At 37.7% G+C, this 26,300-nt stretch overlaps 1 protein-coding gene across 4 annotated transcripts in view; it reads right to left on the bottom strand.

The window, feature by feature from the left end:
* Positions 1 to 1,014: 1,014 nt before the first annotated feature.
* opa1 (OPA1 mitochondrial dynamin like GTPase) overlaps positions 1,015 to 26,300 on the bottom strand; it is a 34,870-nt gene continuing 9,584 nt past the window's right edge. For all 4 annotated transcript variants that reach the window (XM_084128561.1, XM_084128562.1, XM_084128563.1 and 1 more), the window contains 24 exons: positions 25,350 to 25,403; positions 25,144 to 25,248; positions 24,972 to 25,058; positions 24,500 to 24,613; positions 24,293 to 24,373; positions 24,040 to 24,114; positions 23,867 to 23,938; positions 23,645 to 23,744; positions 23,416 to 23,546; positions 23,121 to 23,193; positions 22,975 to 23,047; positions 22,771 to 22,886; positions 20,482 to 20,546; positions 20,112 to 20,188; positions 18,779 to 18,944; positions 18,028 to 18,180; positions 17,777 to 17,885; positions 17,622 to 17,701; positions 17,349 to 17,489; positions 17,130 to 17,246; positions 16,530 to 16,623; positions 16,271 to 16,381; positions 3,291 to 3,359; positions 1,015 to 2,430 (listed from right to left, as the gene is read on the bottom strand). In XM_084128561.1, the coding sequence (XP_083984687.1) occupies positions 3,295 to 3,359; positions 16,271 to 16,381; positions 16,530 to 16,623; positions 17,130 to 17,246; positions 17,349 to 17,489; positions 17,622 to 17,701; positions 17,777 to 17,885; positions 18,028 to 18,180; positions 18,779 to 18,944; positions 20,112 to 20,188; positions 20,482 to 20,546; positions 22,771 to 22,886; positions 22,975 to 23,047; positions 23,121 to 23,193; positions 23,416 to 23,546; positions 23,645 to 23,744; positions 23,867 to 23,938; positions 24,040 to 24,114; positions 24,293 to 24,373; positions 24,500 to 24,613; positions 24,972 to 25,058; positions 25,144 to 25,248; positions 25,350 to 25,403 (2,259 nt within the window). In that variant the 3' untranslated portion in view covers positions 1,015 to 2,430; positions 3,291 to 3,294. The remainder of the gene's footprint in view (positions 2,431 to 3,290; positions 3,360 to 16,270; positions 16,382 to 16,529; positions 16,624 to 17,129; positions 17,247 to 17,348; positions 17,490 to 17,621; positions 17,702 to 17,776; positions 17,886 to 18,027; positions 18,181 to 18,778; positions 18,945 to 20,111; positions 20,189 to 20,481; positions 20,547 to 22,770; positions 22,887 to 22,974; positions 23,048 to 23,120; positions 23,194 to 23,415; positions 23,547 to 23,644; positions 23,745 to 23,866; positions 23,939 to 24,039; positions 24,115 to 24,292; positions 24,374 to 24,499; positions 24,614 to 24,971; positions 25,059 to 25,143; positions 25,249 to 25,349; positions 25,404 to 26,300) is intronic.

Here is a 26,300-nt window from a genome sequence, read left to right as displayed (position 1 = left end):
GAACAGTACGTTGAAAAGAGCCAGTAAAGGGTTGCAAGAAGCACCAGGTATTGCGTGACTCCCTGTAGTTGAGGGTTCCAAGACATCTTTTATTTACTGCAGTAAATTTAAAATAACATGGCTTGGCAAACGATGTTTAACGATAACGATAACGTCTTCCTCTGGCATTCCAAAGAAATTAATGAGTGGAAAATATTTTCTCCCAGAACCACGCGCACTGTTCTCTACGGTGTCTCCTCCTAGCAGCAACAGTTGCAGCCATGTCGCAAAATGGGTTAAGACATGCTTTTTTGGGGTGTTAAATAATGGCGCAAATACCAGTAAATTGACTAGCGCAAACATTAGTAAATCGCGTTGCGTGATTCATTTAAATACTCTCCTCCCATAAATTTAGCCTCTGAAAGGGAAACTCCTACAAATGTATATGCAATAAGGTCAGCCGCATAAACAACTCAGTCCACGCCTTTTCAGCGCTAATTTTGCCCTGCGTGTCTTTAGTAAATCCTGTCAGTAGTTTTTAAACACCAAAAGAGGGTTTGCGCTGGCGCAAGCTGTTAGTAAATCTGGCTCTTGATCTGTTAATGCATTCCCTGGGAATCGAACCCACAACATTGCCATAGCTTGCACCATGTGCTAATTTTTGAGCAGCAGGAATGCTGAAATTGCAGGTTGGGCGGCCCACCAGTTGAGAACAGCTAAGTACTTTTGATCTTGTCTTTTTCTTAATTACAGCATTGGAATGAGTGAGACATTTGGCATTTATCCTGGTTATACAGTGTATTTAAACATTAAAACTACTGGACAGAGAGAAAGATGAGTCAAGGATACGGCCAAACTGTGGATCTCTCAATAAATATTTTCCAAAGTGCAATAAATGTGTTATAATTTAAAACATACACTGTGATGCCTGACAAAAAGTTTAACAGCAAGCAAAATTCTCATAAAGCTGGAAATTTCGGAACATGTTGGATAACGCCCATCCTATATCATCTTAAATTGGAGATCTGTTTAACATACTTTTAAAGCCACTTTTATTATTACTTTTCTTTAAACACCAATTTAATAAATAAAGCACATCTGTTGGGGTACAACATGCAAACATTACAATCTACAACAAAAACGTGGAAACATTCTCAAATCAACCGACAGATTTTCTGTTACAAGCACCGCACTCATATATTTTTCCATTGTGACAACAGATCCATGATTTCAATGAACCTACTCTAAGGATACTTTACAAGTACATATATATGTACCAATTTACATTTTTGAGCAACCAGGAACAATTGTGTGGTGTCCCTTACACTAAAAATTATCAGGACATTAAAGTGGATTTTATATAAAATCCAATCAGACCACACAAATTCCAGGGAGAGAGACAATGTGCAAGCAAAGAATAAAAGTGCACTATAGCTGAAGATGACTGATGAAAATCAGAACCATTTGAATCTCTCAAAGTACATTATAGAAAAAGACAGAAAAACAAAGTGAGAGGAAATGGTGTGTAGGGCCGAAGTAACGGACCGGATATGCCATTGCATTTTCATCCATCTGTGTGAGCAAATTATGTAATCTGGTTTTGTAATGTCTTCATGTTTTGTCTCTTCAAGATCAAGTCTCATAGCGTTTCTTGAATAAACTTTACACTAAGCTAAGTGTGACTACAAACAACTGGTAATAACAAGGTGCAGATGAGATCTACTGTACTATTAATATCAGATTCTACAAAATAATAACAAGGGATTTCAATGGTGGTCGATTGGTAAGATGTTAAGACGTATCATTTTAACTGTGACCTCCCTAACTGTGAATATGTCAAAATATTGTAAAACCACAGCTCCAAAAGATGAACAAAGGCAACCGTTAGTGATAAGACATTTTTGAATATTTTCTCTATTCATAGCAAGGCCAATCAATAACAGATGCATTTTACCATTTGGATTATCCATAAACATCCCCTTAAATAATAAAGAAAGTCAGGGGAAAGAGAGTCCCGGACAAAGTCATTTATTGGGAAGGAGGGATGGGAGATGATGTATGTGCTGACTGGTTTTCTCTGAGAACATGTCTGGTGAACACATTGGTGGCTTTTAAGCACTGGAGGAAGAAAGAAAAAAGCATGACACTGACGTGTATCATTCTCTAGTCAAGTAAGTGCTTTTTCTCCAACAGTGAATAAATATGCAGCAAATGTAAAGGGACTCCAGCTCACTTCACTTACTTTCACTGTTGCCAAGGGTGTGTGTGTGTGTGTGTGTGTGTGTGTGTGTGTGTATACGCGTGTGCGTGTGAGGAGATACGTTAAAAAACAGAGAAGACAAGAAGCTGGGAAGAAAGTTGTTGATTAAGGGCAAAAAGAAAAAAGATGTTGTTGATTTAATCAGTGCATTTTCTTCTGTAAGGGCATGACTGTCCAGAAACAAGATGATCCTGAAAGAAGACAAAATATTAAGATTTAGTTCTCAAATCATGAAATCCAGCAAAAAGCATAAATACATTTTAAATAATAATAATAATGATGATAAACTTTAATACTACAGTGAACACTATTTAACACCATGTGTTTTTTAATTATCCATTGTTTTACTTAACATTTTGAATGAATTACTAACATATGTTGCATAATTGCATCTCCTGCAGTAAATAAAAAGAGCCGAATTAAAATACTTCATTACTTAATACAATAAGATGAGTAAGCATTGAAGAGATGAAAAGTGAATGAAAAAGAAAAGTTCACCCAAAACTCATCCTCAAGTTGTTCCAAACCTGTATGAATTTCTTTCTTCTGCTGAACACAAAAGAAGATATTTCGAAGAATGTCAGAAACTAAACAGTTGATGGACCCCATTGACTTCCAAAGTATTTTTTCCCATTCTATGGAAGTCAATGGGGTCCATCAACTGTTTGGTTACCCATATTCTTTAAAATATCATCTTTTGTGTTCAGCAGAAGAAATAAATGCATACAGGTTTGAAACAACAAGAGGATGAGTATGGGATGACAGGATTTAATTTTGGGGGGTTTTACATACAATTCAGAAGGCATAGTTCATATCTTGTTTTTAGTGCATTTCTCGTTACTTTGGCAGCACTCATTTTATTTATTTTTTTATATTAAAATGATAAAATAGACTACAAAAATTGATTACATTATATTTTTAATAATATTTACACTAATTAAAGTATAAATTATAATTCAATTATTAATCATAAATGCCATCATAGACCATTTCTATCACGTTCGCTCTACTGTTTTATTTATCCATGCAGTAGAAATTAAAAACCACCTACTTCTCTATTTCTCTTTGTGAAGAGCTTCAATGAAGGCTTCAAGTTTCTCCTGAATTTCACGTACTTTTTCTGAAAAAGAGAAATGCAAATGTGAGCAAACCACATAGTAATATTGATGCCATTTCAATGGCATGGATTTACCATTCCATCTCCCCTGCGCTGAACTGAATGAAATTGACTCATCTTCTCAAGTTCAAGCTTCTTCTGGGAAAAACCCTAACCTGGCCACATCATTGCAGAGACGCACTTTCAAGTGGACTCGTATGCATAAGAATGTTTTGCAGGTTTTCTTGCAGATAAAGTATCAAGTCGTGTCAAGTGCCACTGTGGGTATATTCTCTGTCGCCCAAACAGCAGATGGTGACCACTGACAGTTCAGCACTCAAAGGTGCGTGCGGTTGAGGAGCAGATGATGAAGAGGTGGTGTTCTATTGCACCTCCTCACCTCCACATGCTACTTCAAAGCATGTCCCCTTCAGGGAGTCATGGAGGAGGAGTGGGAATAGGTGACAACTTTTAATGCGAAAGAGAAGGGCAAAGGTAAGCAAGATGATGCAAGATAATGTCCTTTAAAATATGAAACTCAATTTCATTCTCATTTAGAATTTTGGTTCCTGCATGGGTAAATCTCACAAAGAGGTGAAAAGGGCTCACAATTTAGCCCAAAGTTAAAAGAACACAAATATATGTATTATATACATACATATTACAGTGATGGAAAGTGGGTGGTAAAATCCACATTAATTGTCCTGGGGGGGAAAATAGCACAATGGAAAAAAAAAATGTAGGGCTCCATTTTCTATATACAAAATATTACTTTTGTTACTATTACTTTTTTTTTTTTTTGTTAGGTAAAATGTGACCTTTACATTTCTTGAGGTTATATCAGAATATAAACACTTATTATAGGTGTACCATAGTGATTCAAGATAAGACAAAAACACGGTTTGGAAAATGGATTCATGATGTACTCGCTCATTATATACATTTGATTTATTTTGAACACAAAAACGGTACATACTGCAGCTTTAATGTTTATGCTTAAAAGAAGTGCATAGAGTTAATAATTTTATTTGTTGTTTATTTATTTTCAAATAATAAACTTTGTTTAAAATGAAATGTTTTCAGTGCGTGTATTAGTTCTTTTTGAACATTTTCATCTCATTTTAACAAAAACGTGATATTGATAATCGTGATAATTCTGGTCACTATAATCGTGATATGAAATCTTAATACTGTTTCATCTCTAATCCTAACCCTATGTTGTTATTTAATATTGCGCAGTACTTAAATGTATAATTACACTCTAACAAGGACACCTTAAAATAAAGGGTTACACTATTTTAAGGTGACGTAGTTACATTGTATACTTACTCAAATATATATTGATTAATATGAATTAACAACATGTACTTGCTATAGATTTACGGTTAGGGTTTGGTTTAGGGTTAGTTACTTGTAATTATGCTTAATTTACTGTTATTGCTATAGTAAGTACATGTAGTAACTACGTCACCTTAAAATTAAGTGTTACCAAATAAAGTTTAACCTTTAATGCTTGTTAAATCTTGCGTCACATACATTGAACTCAAGAGTTGAAAACCTCATAAGTGACTTCCAAATCAGTCATTTATGAGGTTTAATGACCAGTTGGCAGCGAGGCAGCTCAGTAGGCTTTAGAGCAGAGCTGTTATGCATGTTATATATTTATGCTAGACCATTGAGTTGCCTAATAGTGTGTGAACAAACAATTTATGGTCTCATATGACATCAGGTTAACTGGGCTTTTAAAGTGGACACTGGGCTACAAGTTTGTGGCCGTAACGAAATACTGTCATCCGAGGCTCGTGCAGCCGTTTTAGGTGTATTTGTGGTGTGGGGATTCCCCATTCTCCTCAGAGGTGTAGGATGAAAGAAATAAGACATCCTTTGTGGACATCTGACATCTCTAAGGTCTGAAATTCAATACTATGATTCACACAAAACCGCACACGTGCTCACACGTATAAACACACAAACTTTCACAAATATCCTGAAGCATGGAAACATGACCCTTCAGCACCTTCTGAACACGTATACGCAATCTCAAGACTTAGACTTTTTTTGTGCCTAGGGACATAAAGACTAATGGTGAAGGTTAGAAAATATAGCATGCATTAAGTTTTGGAGAGGGCCGGCCTGGTGACACGGCAGGTGTGGAGATGAAACTCAAGCCACCCATGTTCTTTTCAGGACAGCAGCAGGAAAAGATTTTTGTCATAAAATGTATTCAATCTGAACAGTTTTGATGATACCTGATCTAACTGCATGACACTGGAAAATAGAGATCTGTGCATTTATTATGGATGCACAGATATTTACCAAAAATCGGATAATTGTTTTCATGTTATGGATGGATTACAAATGTAAAAATATTATAAAAAAAAAAAAATACAATAAAAAAACAAAAACAAATAAATAGTTTGCATACTACAAATGAACTTAGGCATTTCATTATAAAAAAGTACAGATCATTATTTTTAAAAAACATTATTTACAAATATGCACAGCATCTCCAAGCAACATGTGCTCTTAAAGGGACAGCGCTACTCAAGAGATTACAGCAAAGATTACTCTTACAGGGCTTAAAGGAAAAAGTAATCTAAATCTTGAAATAAGTGGTAACAATTAAATATCCAGATATTGGCAGATAGATATACAAAATCTGCTAATAGAGATAAAAAAATTGTTACAACCCAGATAAACGGCTCAATATATTGGCCCGATATTTTGTGCATCCCTAGTATTTATACGATGTTGAATACTAAAAGTTTTTGTTTATTTGTGGCTTGTTTCGTTTATAATACACCGAGACTCTAAAAGACTGGGCATGGAATGAATCGAGAGGACGTGGTGCGAGGGGGAAAGCGCAAGTCCATGGAAACTGTCAAATCGAAAACGTGTACGTTTACAGCCAATGAAGTTTTAAAGAAGAATGAACAGCTAAGGATGATGTGAACTTGTGTGTATATGGGCTTAAAGTGTCTGAAAAGACTGTGAGAAACAGATATTTATTTCTGGTCACCATCTGTTTGTTCCACACGGAGGAACGCAGAATGACGGCTAAGAAAAGGCCAAAACAAGACCGGTCTTTTCAGTGCCTCGGAAATTTGAAGCAGGAGAGAGAACTGCTCCTTCCCCTGCTTCTGTGAGTCCGAGAACAGGTCCAAACTCCATTTAGACCCCTGTTTACCTAAGAGATGAGCTTTTGGACACATCCATTCATAGGTCTTCTCTCTTTATCTGGTCATGAATATTCCCATAATCCTTTGGCCCCTGTCCCAGCAGCCTCCTTTTTTAGGAGGTGTGTGGTGGCTTTCTCTCTTTCAGGATTCCTCCTCAATCCCTTCTTTGAAAGGGGGCTCTCGCCTGATCTCCACATGAAATGATATCTCTTTCACTCCCACTCTTGCGGGCCTCTAAGCCTCCTGGGCCGGAGCGGCAGAAGGCTGGAGAAAGCCCTTAATTGACCTGTAATTAGACTGTGAAACAGTGTGGCCGTGGAGAACAGAAGGACAAGGAAAAAAGCGAGAGTCAGGGCACGGGATACCGCCAATGAGATGGAGCTGAAGAGAAACTCAATCCCTTTTGATATAAATGGTGGCCTTCGGTATTTGCCATCAAGTAGCACGACCATTAATGGGGAAAATGGCAAAGAAATTAAAATGTGGCAACAGCCTTTTCAGCAGCTCACGTTTCCCACCATGCCTTCCCGGAAACAAAACTGCTGAAGACGGTCTACGGAAAATCAATGTCACATCACGTGTGAACCTGTGTGACAAGAAAAAAAGCTTCTCAAGCCGCAAACAGAAAACGAGAGAGGTCCTTAAATTGATAGATCACCCTAAAATACTGTTCCAAACCTGCATGACTGACTTTCCTTTGCAGAACACAAAATAATATATTTTGAAGAACCTTTTTTTTTTTTTTTGTACATGCAATGAAAGTCAATAGGGTTAAAAACAACTTTGGGTGTGTGTAGGGGAGTAAATGATGACAGAATGTTAATTTTGGAGCGTCACAACACCATGGAAAACAGCAGTCCCACAAATCAGCTCTCCAAGTTGTCTCTAAAACATATGGTCACAAGGAGGAGAGGAACTGCTGCCGGAGCTCTGCTGTGGAGAACCTCAGGGTTCAACATGAGGGTAGCTTTCAGCTTACCTCAGATAACTGGCTTATTTGAGTGTGTGAAATCTAACAGCCAGTTAGATGAAGTGCGTAATTTCTTGAAGTTAAAACGCTTTCCCCATCACAGCATAAAGTGAAGAGACAACTAATAAGTCACTAGTAGGCTGATTTCCCAGAACTTTCATTGACATGACTGGCTAAATATTACATTCTTGACAAACAAATCTTACATGTATTCCTTCTGTCCAAATATGAAAAAGCCCTCTTTATGGTCTTTCTACAGTACCTTTAGAACCACTTATTAGAATGACATTTTAGGCCATATACTATAGAGCTGTGCTAATTATCACAATGTGATACTGTGACTACAATGGAAAATATATCACATTACATGCAAGATAAATGTATATATCATTTCATCCGAATTGGTTGATATTGGATATATTAAAGGATAGTTCTCCCAAAAATGAAAATTCCGTCATCATTTACACACCTAGTCATTCCAAACCAAAAAAATAAATGATTGTCCATAACATAACATAAAAAATAAAAAGAAATCATCATTCCCAATCCCTATATTGAAGTAAAATGTATTGTTGATGTTGTTGCATGACTTAAGGAAACTAACCACTACAGACCACAAAGAACTTTTGTAGCATTAATTTCAACACACCCAACAGTCAGTAACTTTGAACAACATCTGATGGTGCATCTAATGGGAGTTTTGACTTCACTTTCCCTTAGGCTGTGTGAGAGACTAATAAGGGCTGTGCAGAAAACCTTGTGTCAACCCAGGTGTATGCTGAACACCTCACCTACCTTTCACAGCCTCCCTCCAGCCTGGCCTCCAATAAGCATTTAATTACAGGGCTTTGGCACAGGTAAGACAGGGGCAAGTCAAGACGTGGAACAGCCAGAAAACAGTCAACCGGACAATAGATGGCCGTCCCTCTACGAGTATTTGAGACCAAAAGTTATCCTCGCTGGAAAGAACAATCTCATAACTGCATGTCAGTCAGCATAAAGATCCAACTTTGACCCTGCACTCACAACTGCAGGTGGTCACAGTGCGTTTCCATCCCACCCCTAATTCCTTGCACCACTGATGGGCATCTAAAAGGGATAGTTCACTTTTCTTCTTTGGAACACAAAAGAAGACATTCTATAAAATGTCTGTGTTTTTTGTCCATGCAGTTTAGACCAATGTTGTTTTGGACCCCAGTGACTTTCATTATAAAGCCAAAAACAATCAAAATATAAAATTTTGTGTTCCAAAGAAGAAAGAAAGTCATACGGGGGGGGGGGGGGGGGGGGGGGATAGAACTATCTCTTTAAAGTTAGTTAAAGAACTATCTCTTTAACTCCACTTACGTGGAACCCGATCTGTCTGAATATTACAGTCATATTAACTGGCTAATGTGTGTGCAGAAATCTAGAGGCCTTTCATCAGGTCCTGATTTAATGGATCATTAGGTTGGACAACATATTTTCTGATGGATGTTGTGCTCTAGGTTAAGGGTTAAATATGAGGACACTGGATTTAAAAGAGAAAAACACACTTTGTTGCCGCGGTTTGCAGAATATATTAAAGTGATGCCGGGGACTAAAATTATAGCTTCAGTAAATCCGTTCTTTTAACTATTCATTGAGAACAGACATGATAAAGGAGCAGCACTATGTCATGCAGTGTCATCGTGACTGGTCCAGAAGGTGAGGCATTGAAACAAGTGCTCTGTTTTTCCTCAGTGAGGAAGGAAATGTATGGTTTTCCTATTACCTCATAACATACTATCTGACAGATAGATGTATAGTGTGGTGTGCAGAGGCTTTGAGAACAGCCTTGCAGGAGACCGACTGACAACGGGACTTGATCCTGCCAACCCCAGAGGTCCTTTTTGAGATGGGACGAATGGTGAAATGGAAATGCAAGATCGTCGGCCCATTTCCCACTCATTTAACTTCCGCTTCCCCAGGTTCAGAGGTAGGGTGACGGTAAAAGAGAGAAGTGGGAAAATACTTCCTTCACTGGGATGACGAGTGTTGAGAGATTTATATGTGGAGAGCAGGACCTCTGAGAGCACTTGGGTGGAGTGACGGGGATACGTTGGTGGGAGAGGGCGGCCCATTATCGGCTTGCATGGGAAGACTGGGGCTACAAGCCAGCTTCGGGGGGAAGGGGGGCTCGCTCCAGCTGTTTTAGAGATGGGAGCGGTTTCCTCTCAGCCTGAAAGAAAGGCATAATCGTCTTTCTGTCACTAGAGGGGCAGGCCAAAAATATGCTTTTCACATCAGAGCGACGGGGTGCAGGGAATATGGTGGGAGCGTGTGAGAAAGAAGAGGCGGGAGTGAGAGGAGGAAAAACATAGAAGCTGGCCACAGATGAAAGGCAAATGCATATAGTTCTCCAGAAATTGATGTGTGACGTGCGGTTCATTGGTTGAATCAGTTTCTGGACCGAACCGAACAATAATTTGCATAAATCAATAAAAACACAACAGCAAGAATGACTCAATGGTTTCCAGTTGAAGAGACCACCACATGTCCAATCCGGCTTGGAAAAGAACATCAAGTGTCCTATATGGAGTTACTTATAGCTGTATGACAATTATTTTACTTTAAAAAAACTGAAATTTATTTATTTAATATTATATTAAAATACAATATGTAACGAATTGTGAAATTTAATAAATATAAATTGAATATTTAAAAAATTAAGGCGTCATGACCTGCTATTTAGTATTTTCTATCCTGTTTTTGACCCTGTCTTCCAAGAACTCTGCTTTGATAGGTGTAAACACCCACTGCTATGATTGGGTAACAGTTTTGCATATTAAAATATTTTGATGTTGAAAAATATCTCGTTACACAGTTGAAACATTTGCCAACAATTTGAAACATTTATGCGTATATGCTCTGTAAGTCTCGGATATGGCGGATATAATTTTAAGGGGGGCTAATTCACTCGCGTTCAGTGGAGATGGGAGGGAAGTAGGGGGGCAAAGCAACTCGTTTGGGGGGGCATGGATTGCAAATTAATTTTTTCACAACTTGGCATTTCAAAACGTCTTGTAATCCTCAGGGGCATCTGTATCATTATGTTGCTGGAGTAATGTGTTTGCATCCATTTCATATTTACTACTACATGACATACGTGAATCGGTGGGCGGGGCTAAAGAGGCAATGGTGCAGAGGCGGTCTTTCATTGCATTCTGACATAATGTAACAAAATCTGAAATGAATAATTTTCTGAGCTTGGTTTAAATAAAAGCTGTTTTTGGACTAACAAGGAAGTTTTGATTTCTGAAATGTACAGGATATTTTTTAGAATACAATGACCTCTTCTATGTCAAAAGATCAAGGAAAATCCGATTTCTCAATTCATGGCCCCTTTAAACGCCTAAAAAAAATAAGTAAAAAAATTGTCAAAAAAATATATAAATTCACCAGGTTAATGGGGACCAAACAATTGCCTATTTTCACATCCTTAACAGGGTTATTATTGTTAACTAAAACTTAAACCATTAAAAAAAAATCATTACTGGAAATAAAATAATAATAATATTATATATATATATATATATATATATATATATATATATATATATATATATATATATATAAACTTTAGCTAGTTGCAAAGGCAACATTTCTCATTTTTGTTAAGTCTAAGTTGAAGTACTAAAATAATAAACTAAAACTAAAACTAATAAAAACTATATAGACATTTTTTGACATTTAAAAAGGGTAAAAAACTAATAAACTTTTTGTTTATTAGTTTTTTAAAACGTTCTAAAACGTTCAAATTAAAATGAAAACAGAAAATATAAAAATTAAATTAAATTCAAAATATTAACAAGATCTGTGTATATCAATGACACTAAAATAACACTGGTTCTTAAAATTCTCAACATTCATAGATGATTATTTCTTTAGTTTAGCTTTTTGATGAAAAGCTCTATAATCTAGCTAGCAGGACAACATCACGAACAGATGATAACACTCACAGGATTAACAGTTCACACCTGAGTTACACCTGAGTTGCACCATATGTGCAATATGTTTCATATTCCCAGCTCCTAGATAATCCAATAAAAGGCAAGAACATACAGTCAAGGGAATGATTAGATAGAGGGCAAAGAGAGTGAGAGCGAAAGACACTGTAAAGAGGTGGTACACCAGCTTCTGTGGTGACCTAACGCCTCATGCAAACACAGTTAAACCCTGTGTATACAGAGCTCAGGGGCAGCAACAGTACATCACAACGCTAGGAGGAAACAGAGAAGAGGTTTTCATTGAGCACTTAAACTGGTTTCCATGTCATCCTTTCAAGAGAGAGACAAAATGATGCAAAGGTGATGAGGGGGAGACTGAACATAACAGCGGTTCTTAAGGACCTGCATAACACTGATCTGGTTTAACTTCTGTATAATCCTTGCAGGAGGTGAAACTGTGGAGAAGATGTAACCTCCAATTAGGGCTGGATTGACAATAATAATAAAATGATGTACTAATTAAGTAATGGATACCAAAAACAAAAACAGAAAAGTAATGGATTCCAAAAATGTAATACAAAATAACTTCAACCGTGTTTACTTTCACATGCCTGTAGACTTGTAGTATTGCTGCAGGGTTGAAAGTTTGAGCCCAGACTATTTTTGTCCTGCTCTCCCCTCCTCCCTCCTCTTTACAATAATCCTATCGCCCCATAAAAAGTGAGAGTAATGTCAATCCACACTTCAGTTGCCATGTCTCAAAAGAATAATTTTGAAGGCCCTTAAAAAGCCTAAAAAGTACTTAAAAAATAATTACTCTGGCTGTTTACACATCAATTTTCCACCACTCAAAAAAAAAATAAACCGCAACTAAGAGCCAAGTCTACGGCTGTCATACGGGCTAACAAGAGAGGGAGCCCCGCACGCCCTGGATTGCTGTAATTGAATTGAGTCTATTAGGTAAATCAAAGACTCATAAAGCCGTCGCCTGACGTGCCTGCAGTTGCATATTAGCGATGTGGGCAGAGCTCCAGCGAAAGGCACAGTGCCATACAGCTGCCTTGGCACTGCGCGCGTACACGACACATCACCCACAGGCGGCAGCCAGAGTAACAAGCCTGAATGCAGCCATCTTGCACATCTAATCCCACGCATTCCCACTCTCTCACTCACACATGCTCAATCCCCAAGTGTGAAACCAGAGCAGCTCTCTGCCTGCATGCCTGCCTGCAAGTAAGGGCAAATCGCTCTTAACCAGACTTTGCCCCAGGGGCTAAATTTTTTCTCTTTGTTAAGGGAAGTGCCCCTGTCCTCCCCCAGCTCCTCATCTTCAAACAGGCAGACAGGTGAGGCCAGGGTCAGCAGCTCAGCTCCCTGCACCTGTGGGAGTAATAGCCCCTCATGGCCTCGTGTGAGCCGGACTAAACCCCTGGCCCAGCCCCAGGTTCCATGAGCCCATCAATACATCTCTCGCTTTATGAAGGGGGCTGTCAGTTTTTCCAATCCATCTAAAAAAAAATAAAAAGGGGAAAAAAAGAAGGCAAACAGGGAGCAAGACAGGGAGCGTGTAACAACAGCTCATAGGTGATTTAAAGAGCATGGAGCTTGAAATCCCCCTGCTTCCTAACCCCCTCCCGCCCGCTACTGGATTCTGGAATCTTTTCCTGTTGGGTCTTGTAAGGTGGGCGACGTGGGATAGATGTGGCTTGGAGACATGTACCCAAAAAAAACCCCACTTTTCCACCTTCTAAAAATCACAATCCAGGAATATATCAATGGCATAAAAGGTCCAATTTTGTGAACTCAATGCAGTCTAAGATTGGATCTAGCAAAGCGTCATCAAAGTGAACTGAAGCACAACGCTCAGAGTGCTTCGTAATGGGCTTCACTGATTTGTAAAAATCTCAAGAAGCACTCCAGAAGTCAAACATCTAAGAGACGCTTGTCAAAACTGCTGGTCAGAAAGTGATACTTCAAAGTGGATGGAACTTTAGCAAGAACCAACTGAGAGAGTATTAAACTTTTGGAAATCTTTGGATTTTTTTTTTGCCCAAGGTTCGAAAAGGTGTTTTTTGAGATTACCCAAAAACCTTTCAGTAAACAGTTCTTAAAAGATTCTAACAATCTAAAGAAACTTTTTCCACTGATAAAGAACCTTTTGTGCAATGGAAAGGTTAAGGGTTAATGTTAAGGGTTATTCATGGAAACATACATGACAATAAAGAACCTTTTTTTTTTTTTGAGTTTGATTCAGCTTGCAAGATGATAAATAAAAAAAATCACTTCAGTCGTAAATCGATCAGTTGTTATCATATTAATTTGAGATCCTCTGATCTCAATGCATAATGGTGCTGAAACCAGGCCAGATTGAAAAGCTTGCTGATGTTTAAATGGTTTAAGAATTTAGGAGGTGAGTGCGGTCAAAATAAGATTGTTTGTTCTCTCCGAGAGGAAACCGAGACAGCACATCAAAATACATCAAAAGCTCCAGGAACCCTGGGAACATGATGCCACCTCACGCAGGAAAGGCGGCAAGGCCAGACAGGCCCACAAATTCCTCCCTGCTATTTGAAAAGGCATTGGAAATAGCCAGGATTCTGTCCAAACTCATGTTCATGTTGAACTTTGCATATCCCTTCAGGATGTGGCAAAAACCACAAAACTGGATCAAAAGGGGTGGCAAAACTAATGTACTTACAAAAACAACATACTGCGTAAATTGTGTACACACAGAACAGACAATGTAGTATATTTATACTTAACACACATTGGCAAACCTCTGGCCTGAAAACTATACAAACATGCTTTTGATTTAACCCATGTACACAAATTACAATATATACTGTAAAAGAAAATTGAAAAACTGAATATAATATGATACTGCACATGATCAAGCCATTATGATTCCTGTAAACTTATGCCAAATAGAAAAGCCTTTTTACACTTCAAACTTAAAACAAAACGCACCACAATGACGACAGGATGAAAACAGCTGGGTCTGAAATTATTTATAGTAAGAAACAGTTTCTGCTTCAATTCAAAACATACTATTTTGTTTATTAATAAAGTCAGATGAATGCTTAATGTGTCTATTAAAATGTGATGTAATGCATTTTTTTTAAAAGCGCAATTGTCGACCGAAGCGCAATTACGCTACATGTGTGTGCTGACCACGAGGCTATCGGCTCCGAAGTCAAAAAAAAAAAAAAGTAAGCATTTTGAATTTATCTCACATATGATCACTTTGGCAGCCCTAATTGTTACGTTTTACTAAACGCAGCCATTGTTTTTCATATCATGGCAACCATTATTAACAATTCAAGTCCTGTCACTACAGCCGTCTCTCTCTTTCATAAAGACTGACTGCACCTTAATAGAGTGACCATGTGTTTTGTGCAGTGGCAACAGCTAGGGCACTGATGCATGCATGCCCAGACTTGCTTTTATTAGCATAACAGCCACTTCTTGGGAGGTCATGCTTGTGTTTTCCCTAAGTGCTGGTTATCCACCAAGCAACGTCATGCTTTACAGCACAGGAATCCACTCTAAGGGTTACCCAACGCCAAGCATCGGGCTTAAACAGTGGAGGGTCAGACATCTTCTAAAACTAGAGGACATGCTCACGGGACCAAAAAAAACATCCTGGTCTTTATATTCGGGCAGATACAAAAGCAGATTGAGCACTCTTGCTGGTTGACTTAAAACAAAGTCTCTTAAAACATGCAGAATATATAAAACATCTGAATGAGAGCTTTGCAAAGCTTTAATGCTTTATTGACTACTAAAAATATTCTTGGGAGTTATCATGCTTTTTCCTGTCCACTGCAAAGACACTTAAGCAAGTCAACCTGGTCAAAAGAGACAGTGCCCACTAAACATTTAGAGAGGCCTCTTAGATACACAAAGACATACTTCATAGAGAAGGCAGAGTGGCTCTTTATGACTCAAGACACTGTATGGGCAGTCTGACCATTGTGTCTAAGCACACACTAACCTGGGCGGCAGGGCCATTACCTCACTCTCTGTTATCACAGTAATGACAGCACTGGGATTTACGTGTGTGCAAGTCGTGTGTCTGCGCGAGATCAAGTCTGAGCATGTCAGTCGTGCCTCCACAAATTGCTGCTTTAATCAACAGAGTGTTTAACAGTAACCAGGGCTGAAGACATGACAGACAGCAGGCAGTGTGCAGCCAGGAGCTCTCTCACACTGTCTCCCACACTGTGAAGGGCAATTAAGGGTTCAAGCCTCAACAGAGGAAGGAACAGGAAAAAAAAAATGAGAGCGAGTGTGAGAGAGAAGAGTGTGTGGAAAGCTATCCGTACCCTTTTCTGAACTAATATCATTTAAAATGAGGTAGAAGGTACAACACAAAAAGGATTGAAAACAGTGGAATTCTAACCATAGACACCTGACACTGAAGTACAAATGGTTTTGGCCCTTAAAAAAATTAATGCAGATCTGATTAACTATTCTGACTTTGCGCATTACAATAAAAAAAATACAAAGTTTGTTTTAAAAAAAATAAAAAAATACAAAAAATAAAAACAAATCAATCAACTGAACTCTTGTTGCATTGGGAAAAAAAAGAGGATTTATAAACAACAAAAGTATTCATGAAAAAAAATTATATTCAGCAATATTATAAATGGACCCAGAAAAATGGAAATTTAACGCTGGAGTGAAATTTGATAAATTACCCCACATAGACCAAATGAATGGGCTGTTCAGTGCAAAACAACACTGCCCTCTGGTGGTTGACCTGTCTTGCTGACGTTTCACAGACTGAATGAAGGGAAAGTATGAGGATAAACTTACTGAGGTCTTCTGCCAACTGAACCCTCCTGCCTGTGATCAGCTGGACTTTCTTCTCGTTGTCCTCTCCAAAGTCCTCTAATACTTCTTTAACATTCTTCTCCAAGCGCCGCACTGCACACAAACACACACACAAATGCTTGTGTTGTTTGAACATGGAATGGAAATGCTACCAGTGGTCTATCACTGTTCCCTCTCACTGAAGCCTGTTTAATTAGTAATGAGAGACAACCAAAACTGAAGACTTTGCAGGAAAGCTTACCTTCAGTGTTAGTGAGCTGTTGTCGAAGAGTATTGCCTGTGATGGCCAACATCCTCTGGATCCTCCAGAACAGAACTACATCATTGCACTCAAGCTGGAACACAGAGAAATATGAGAAACTATTAGCTAAATATAATCTTTTAACACAAACCAAGACAAAAACAGCTATTTTACATAAACTGTGTACTGTATATAAAGTAAGGAAACACAGAAACTTTTCAGTCTTTGGCCGAAAGAGAGAGAAAAATGCTTTGATGATAATTCAGCTCAGTTATACAAAGAGTGCAAATGACTTTTGTTTTATTGATAATTAATAATTTCTGGTTTTCCTTTTTAAATAAATTCCTGTTAATAACTTTCATAACTTTGGAGTACTGAACACAGACACCAATGGTGGTTATACAATTGAGATTAATTAAATGTTAAATGCATTACATTTATTTACTTATTTATTTAACTTTTGCACTTTAAAATGCTTAATTTTGTTGTATCTATTTTTTTCCTCTCAAAAAAATTTAAATAAGCATATATAAATACATTTAATCTCATTAAACATTTAATTCTCAAAAAAGATTTTCCTAAAAAAGGCATCTTCTCTACCTCAGAGTCTACAAAGTGTCTCTGGTAATAGTAGAAACCTCGCCGGCAGAGGTTACAATGTGATAATGCCTTTTGCAGGAAGTGGCGTCGATAGAGCTGGTGCCACGTGTCCTTGATCTACAGGGAGAAATCAGTTATACACACATTTGTATAAAAAAAGGCATAAAATCAGATGTGCAGGTAGTAATGCTACACATTTTTACTCAGGGTCTCACTGACCAGTACAGGGTCCACCTCCACTCCTCGGCCCTCCAGGTTTTTGCGTACTGTAGTGACTTCATCATTGGCCAGGTAAGCTGTGTGATCCTCATGCAGCTTCAACAGACGCTCTAGCTCGTTTTTGGTTTCATTACGGATGTGCTACAATTAGGAAAGAAAATTACATTGACTCTTTTCACTAGTACCTACAAATACAGTGACACTTAATTATGGCTCCATGATCATAAAAAATATATTTAAAAAAAGACAAATATGTAGTTTTGTCTGTCCAACCTGCTCTGGTGATCGATTTTTCCAGCTCAACCACCTCTGCTTCCAGTCTGGCCCCACCATATCTGCTATTACTGACTCAGCTGCAACACAGGAAGATGAGTCACACACTCCATACACAGAGAGACAAGAAATGCGTTTATAAAGGGTAGACATACTGTCTTTAAGACGGGACTGTAGCGTTTCCTCCATGAACTGAATAGCAGCGTCCCACTGGGGCTTGTCTGTGATAGAACGATCCTCCAAAGCGTTGTGTTGAATCACTCTCTGTACCGCACATACATGAGTAACATTTACCAACAGCACTTAAGAAACCCTTGTGTGCTGCATTAGCAAAATAACATATTATTTCTGGTTATAAATTCTATATTGAATTTATGGTGTTTCTGGTATTGTGCATGATATTTACCAAGCTGTCCATGGCTCTTTCGTTCCACTTGTGTCGTTTGATGCTCTCATCTTTGACAGCTTCCTTAAGCTTATCAAAGATGTCATCCTGATCTTTCCCTTTGTATTCTGCCATGAATCGTGCAAACTCCTCCTGCAACGTTTCCCAAGCAACCTGAGTATGAAAGAAAAGAGGATAGATTTAAAAACTGGACGAGAGAAATTTTATTTTCACATGGTGTTATATAGCACTATATAGTTTGGGGTCAGTAAAAACTTGTAGCTGTTTTTTTAAATTAATACTTTTATCCAGCATTAAATTGCTCAAAAGTGACAGTAAAGATTTTCACATTGCTGCAAAAAATATAGTATTTCAAAAATACTATTGATTTCTGAAGACTAGAGTAATGGCTACTGAAAACTTGGATTTGCCACCAAAGAAATAAATAACATTTTAACGTACAACAAAATAGAAAACAGTTCTTTTAATCTAATAATATTTGATAATATTACTGTTTTACTGTAATTTTGATCAAATAAATGTCATAAGAGACTTCTTTAAAAAAAAAAAAAAAAAAACCTTTTAAAAAGATCTTACAGATCTCAAACTTGAATGGTAATATAATATCATATGAAATTTAGAAGAGAGCAAAGGGGATGTCAAAAACCTTTTAAAACCAAAAGTCTTTTAACCTGATGATTTGGGAAATGTAACTACTAAATATCAGCATTCAGCACAAAGGAAAGACCAGTGTTTCACCAGTGATGATTACCTCTAGTGCTTTATGAGGAAGTTGTTTATCAGTCCACTGCTTGAGTTTAATGTCTACAGTGGTGTTGAAAGTGCCCGAGTTCATGGTCTGGGCGGCAGGCAGGTAGATGTTCTCAATAACGTGTGTTGAGACCCTTTCCCAAAGCTTTTTCTGTAAGATGGACTCCCTACAAGGACAAAATGTATGTACATGACCAAACTGCTATCAAATAGAGACCAAGAGCAGAATCAACAATGTTAATTATGCTATGTTCAGTCCCCTCAACTATCAAATAACATCAAAAATGTACTTCATAATTCTAAACAGTCATGTGGAAAGTATAGGACTTGACATTAAGACAAAGATGAGAATATTCCGAGGGTGACGGTCAAGCTCATTTATCATAAAAGGCACCATATTTCATAGCTTCCTGTTTGCTTTGTTCTATCGTGGCACATCAATATACACACATCTTCAATAACACCAAACTAGCGCTGCCACCCTCCAGCTATTCATCATGCCATTGATTTGAGAGGCTGATGGAGCACACTGGGCCGCCTACAAACATCTGATCTATTTCATTTAGCTTGCTCCTTTGGGTTTTGGGGATCATAACTCCAAGTACAGCTTGCAGCTCTGCATTCTGATGGTAGAGGCAGCCCTGAAGCCATGAGATGGAGAAGCTGAGTTTAAAGTCAGTCAGCCAACAATGAGTCGAAGAGTGAGTATTCCTCATTTGTTGTGGTTTTGCTGATATATGCTACTAACACAATATAACATGTTCAATATTGTCCATGGTTTTTGACCTTGGATGTGTGATATCAAAAGGTATGTTTAGCAAAGAATTAATATCATAGAATAAAATATCATAAAAAATAAATAAATAAAATGAAATGAAATGAAATGAATGAACTAATGAATGAATGAACAAATAAAAGAACAAACAAATAGGTGTGTTCAACTTGAAGAGGTGCTGCGCAGATTGATCTCATAGCGAGAACAGAGGGCTCTGTATGCTTTCGAAGCGCTCTCACTCTACTATGATGTCAAATACTGATTGGTCTGCACAGCGCTGCTTAAAGTCGAACACACCTAATGAACGAATGAATGAATGAACGAATGAACTAACGAACAAACGAACGAACAAACGAACGAACAAACGAACGAACACACTACTACAGAAGAAATTTAAGTTGGAAGAACCAACTTCATGTTTTTGTAAATCCAAAGTCAATTACGTAGTAGGCAGAACAAAATTAGTAAGAAGCCATCCACACAGCATGCATTATGAATTTTTTTTTTTAAATTAGCAATTTGATTTAATTTTATATTTAATGAAAAAAGAAGTGCTCACCAGTGTTTTGGTGTAACTTGACTCAAGCTGATCACCTCATCCAAGATCTCATTTTTGGCCTTCTCATAGAGTTCATTCTATGAATAAAGAGCATGACATATACAGTATAAAACATAAACTTAAGCTCTGGTCATATCACATATGCTTATTAGGGAGCTTTTACAGTACATTACAGAATTGTAAGTACTTCTTTACTTTTTTCCCCACTTTCTTTTTGCAAGGACAGCACATTAGCAACATATTTACATTACTAATATTCAATAATGTTATATTGATTATATGCCATACTTATAAAATACAATAAAATACACTTAACAAGGTGTCCAAGACTTGAAGATCTAGTCTAGATCAGGCAGGAGCTGAATCTTACCCTGTCAAGCTCTCGTAAGCGAGGATAGTTGTTCTTCCACTCAGTCTCCAAGTTAAATCGAGATGCTGGTCAACAAGGAAGGAAAGTTGAATTTAGATCAATTTCATTAATATCTATAGATTTGTAAAGGAAAATTTTTTATGTTTTTAAAACTAGGGATAGTCCACCCAAAAATCTGTCATCATTTATTCACTCTTATGTCTTTCCAATCCTGTAAGACTTTCTTCTGCAAAACACAAAAGAAGATTCCCATTGACTTTCATTATATTTTTTTGTCCTTACACTGGAAGTCGATATAAACCAAAACTGTATTGAACATTCTTCAAAATGTGTTCTTCTGTTACATAGAAGAAATTCAAACTGGTTTGGAACATTTTGACATCTCAATTTTGGCTGGACTATCCCATTATATAATTTTTTGGACAGTGTGTCTTATATAAAGTCACAACAGTGAAATCTCAGTACCTCTAACATGCAGTAAAAAGTGTTACAAAATTCATAACATTTCGATTTCAGTTTATATGACTGTAGCAAGTAGGTCAGACGTACAGTAGGTTAAAACATTAGCAACATTGCGATTGATGTCATACTAGAAAAAAATAAAAAAAGATTTTCTATAAAACAATGTGTTCAAAGTTCACTTAGCCACCTAAAATAATAGAGTGAACTTTGAGTAAAACTTTTCAGTGACAACAGCCCTATTCTTCAGACACTTCCCATCTCTGTCTCGTTTCCCGAACAGGGACACCAGATAGCCTGCGCTGTGCTCGTGATCAATGCACCTGGAGCCAGGCGTGCACTGTATCAGCAACCCCACGTCCCCCTGGGGCCCCGCGTCCCCAGCACACACACGGGCCGGACGTCTCGCTCACACAATGGAGATGACGCTAATTGCTCTGGTTATCGGACCGGCCCTGGTGCAGCTGTGGAGATCGATAGCCCACACAAAGGTTTGAGGAGCGTCCCGGGTCAGGTAATAAATCTAGAGGTAGAGCGTTAGCAGGGGTGGCCTGTTAATTGGCAGCGTGGAGGTCTACAGCGTGCCCTGTGCAGAACGTCTGAGCTGAGGTGAAGTGTGACGGGAATCAGCACGCACAGGACTGGGGAAACAGCTCTGCTGAGGTGGGTTTCAGAGTTAAGTGGCTGTCAAGCTGTTGGTTTGGATTCTATTAAGGTTTATTTACTGGGTCTCCTGAGAGCTGATGTGTACTCTTCTCAAAATGCCCTTGAAAATCAACATCTTGTTAAGAGTTAAAAATAACAATAATCAAACTAAAGACTTAAAAGCACAGTCCATGTGCCTTTTTTATTTCATGGTTTTCAGACGTCATAAAGCTGTGGTTAACAACCTTTCTGAATTCAAGGCTCCCCATTGTCCATAAGAATAATCAGAGGACCCATGACCTTTTCAGTTATTTTTGATATACCGAGTAACGATGGACCATTTTTCATAGACTTTGATGACGCGTTTCCAATTATTAACATTGTAAATCTAGCAATTCTGTTTTATATTTTGTATATATATGTAATACTACACTTTGTTAAATTAGCTTGGAATTACATTTCAGAAAACCTGCTGTGAGGGTGTTTGTACGACAGGGAGTGACGGCACATTTGACACCTTTCTCTTCCGACAACCGTAATCGATCTCTCAATATTGTTTTCCCTTTCGGAAAATCATTAGAAATGCTATCAGGGATTTTTTTCTTTTGCTATTGGAGCAAATAGAAACCCAAACTGCTTCTCAGAACTCAGAAAGGAGAAAAGGGTAAATATACTAAGAATAAGGATTTTTAAATTACTCACAATTTCTACCTGATTGAATAACAATAAAAATTGTATTAACTATAAAAATGTTAAAATAGTTCAAAAGATTTTTTTAATTTACATGACTTTTCCAAGTCTAGAAAATCTGATTTTTTTTTACCTTGGGTGATTTTGTATTATTATTGTTATTATTTATAATTTTTAATAATTTCAGATTATTTAAATGTTTGTTTTGTCTTATTTTAAATAATTTTAAGTCATCTTTAGGCCTCCTTGTAAGTTCAGTAAGGTCCTACTAATGGTCCCTGGCTCACTGGTTGCGAACCACTGTCCTAAAAGGATAGTGAAGACAAAAATGACCTATCTGAGAAAGAGGGTGAATAGGAAATGTTTCTGGAAAAAAAAACATTCTTTCAGTCTGTTCTTCGCAGAGTGCTATCATGAAGCTTTAGAACAGTGATTTTCAATCCTGGTCCTGGGGACGTGTCAATCTACACATTTTGTATTTATTTTCTATCTTACCTTTAAAGGCATCTGCTTGTTGTTCCACTGACTCTCTCACCATCTTCCAGAAGCAGTCTGACACAGCAAGACTCAGGTTCTTTGTGGTCACCTGATGAGCTTTCAACATGCCATCCCTATAGCAGTTTGGTTAAAGACTGTCCAATCAAAAACATGTGACAGATTATAGAAAAGGTAAGGTAGAAATATGCATTTGAGTCCTACCTCAGCAGTCTTGAGTTCTGGAAGAAGTCCTCCTCGTAGTCTTTGATGGAGTCTATGCTCTCATTAGTACTGCCTACAAAACCATCACGGGTTTGAATGACATCTAAATCCATCAAAATGCAAATGAGAAAGATCTAATTTTTTACCTTTGCCGGTTACTACTGCAAAGTAGCCCAAGGCCTTCATTGGGAATAATTTGCCTTCAACAATTTGCTGGATCTACAAATAGAGAAAATGAATAATTTGAGGCAAATAACAAAATATTTTAATCTTGTATATGAAGTGTAAAACATTCCCATGAATGCCATCACCTGCAGACAACAGCATTTAATATTTCCTTCTTAGTGTCAGAGGATAAAAAGGAGCTCCCTCTAGTGGCTAATACAGCAGGTAGCACTTAGTATTGGGAGTTTTGTGTAGTGAAATATCTAAAGGTCTTACTCTGTTCGGACTAGCTAGATTCTTTTCTGCCAGGTCAACCTTGGTAAGAACAAAGATGGTCCTTTTGCCCTGAGGGTCCATCTGACTGACAAGATCAGTGACTATACTACGCTCTGCATCTACCGAGCCATCTGAAAGAGAGAAATAAAACAAGAGACAGAGAAATATTAATAGTGTTGGCTAGAAACAGTGATAGTACACATATATTAATGAAAGAGTGAAAACTCACCCTGAATGCATAGGATGATGGCATTTGGATTCTGCATGTAGGCTTTACTCATGCTAAAAATAGTTTCCTTTGTGTCAGCAGCCATGCCGGTCGTCACAGTCTGTACACAAATGAAACAGTCAATGACAAAGTCATGAACCAGTGCAACATGTTCTGCATAGATGTATAAGCTTATATTATGTGCGATGAGTAAAACTGTATGAAAATGTCCACAAAACTTACACTGATAACCCCCGGCAAGTCAACAAGCACCATTCTCTGGATTCCTGGGCCCTTTACACTTAGAGAAATGGTCTGAGACAAAATAGAAAACACATGAATGATGAATATAAAATCATTTAGGCAGATTCAAGAGTAAATGTCTTCACAAAGCACTGAAGGAACAAGGGTCTCACCTCAGGGCTGACTGTCTGACCTTCCTTCACACTCTTCCTCATCCGGAGTTCAATCTCGTGCCTCAATGCAGCAAGCTAGAAAAGAAAAGAAAAGAAAAGAAAAGAAAAGAAAAGAAAAGAAAAGAAAAGAAAAGAAAAGAAAAGAAAAGAAAAGAAAAGAAAAGAAAAGAAAAGAAAAGAAACTCATATCAGTGACCTGACAGTCAAACATAGAGGCTCACAAACTTGTACTACATCATTTTAAGATACTTACATCCTCCTCTTTCCCGAGGTCAAACTCACGAGTGCTGTCTTTGAACATTGCTACATGGTGAGGGCCTTCACTCAATGTCACCTTCAGAATAAAACAAGTCAGGTAATATGAAGCAGCACAGCTGTTTTCAACATTGATAATATTAAGATTTTTTTAGCATCAAATCAGAGGTCAGGAGAAGTTGGGAAGTGAATTAGTTTAAAGCACCTTGACAGGAGACCTGGTCATCATTTCTCCAGAGCCTCTGGGGAAGATTCTAGCTTGAGCTATCATTTCCAACACACTAGTCTTTCCTGAACTCTGGTCTCCAACCACTACCACCTAGAGGAGAGAAGGTGTTTTATGAGGCCATATTACAGGGAAATAATCAGATTGCAGTAATAAGTTATGTTCAGAGGAGGGAATGTGAGTTTTGCTGTAGAGAATTCTAACTTTTACCTGTAAAATGCAGTTTGTGGTTCGTTAACTTTTGACTTTATATTGTAATCTTTATATTTTAAACCATTTTGCACAATGCAGCATACATTCTATAGACATTTTCTGATGGAAAGAATACCCAATTAATCAATTAATTAAAGATTAATCTACAAATTAATCGATTTTCAAAATAGTTACTAATCACTAGCTTTGTGTACATTTTTGACATTTTAAAAGAAGAATAAATAAGAATAACACTGACCCTTGGCAGGTGATCTTGAGTATTGTAGTTGGAATCATAATCCGAGAGAATGTCCAGGACTTCAGAGTACATATCAATCAAAGACTTCTGCACAGGATCAAAAACAGGATAAATGCTTCAACGAAACTCAGCGATTTGTTCTTTGTATTCACCGATAAAAAAAGAATCTGACCTTGACTTTTCTTTGGTGAATCCCCTTGTCATCTTTCTGCAATACGACTTTCCTCAGCTCCTTATTCTCCTTTTCCAGACGCTCCAGCATCCGTTGGTACTTCATCTATACAAACATGAGAGAAATGGAGTTTAAAATGATTATGAACTTAAAAATGAACAACTCAAAATCAAGGCTTAAAATCAATGGCATTTAACAGTCAATACCTGAGTTCGAAGAAGTTCTTCCTGAAGCTGATCAACTCTTTCTTTATCAGATGACTGTAAGCACAAGAAACAATGTAGCAGACTATGATCATGTTATTTCTTTTCAGGACAGCTGATCATCTTCCTAATATCCCCCTGTAAGAGTCATTGCACATCTCATGCATTCAATTCCAGCGAGTAACCCAGCAGAGGAAAGGCAAGTTAATGCAAAGAGAAGAAATTACACTTCCAAGCATTTAATCAATCATTTATTATTTACACAAATCACCACACACACAAAAAAAACCCGATTTGTGAAGAATGCTTAGATTATAAATCAACACATCAAAAGTGTTTCTTGAATCATTTATTGGCCCGCACCTGCAATGCAATTGTTGAGCACACACACCTCAAACTACAGGGCAAATCACAGAAAATCAGTGAATGATAGGACACAAAGGAAAGGACACAAAGGAAAACATCAAACATACACAAACACACGTCTACGTAAAATACAAGGGTGTGTGATATAAAATGTTTTTGGTTTCCTGCTAAATAACATGTCTTTTGCCTATGTGCAGACAGACTATGTAACTGTTTCTGGTGTGAGGCAGGTTAATTTTGCTGGCCAACAGCTGAAGCAAATTGCATTGCACTCCATGTGGCAGGACGGCACACCACTCCATGCAGTGAATATAAACTGTACACGTGGGACTGTGTAAATAAATGGGTTTGCATGAGCGAGGCAGAATGGATCGAGTTTGGGCTTATCGCAAAAATTATGAAAATATACAAGACTCACTTTATACTACTACTTGAATGAAACGTTGAAACATTTCACTGTATTGTTTGTAAGTCACTCAGTTTGATTGTTAGAAATCAATGTCTATGTCGCAAACCATGGGGTTCAAAAGTCTGGGACCACTCTGAAAATCTGAGATTCAAAAAATAAAGTTTATTTAATCTTGGAAG

This window comes from Abramis brama (assembly GCF_963993115.1).
Source record: "Abramis brama genome assembly, chromosome: 11".
NCBI lineage: Eukaryota > Metazoa > Chordata > Actinopteri > Cypriniformes > Leuciscidae > Abramis > Abramis brama.
This window is presented reverse-complemented; position numbering and strand designations above follow the sequence as displayed.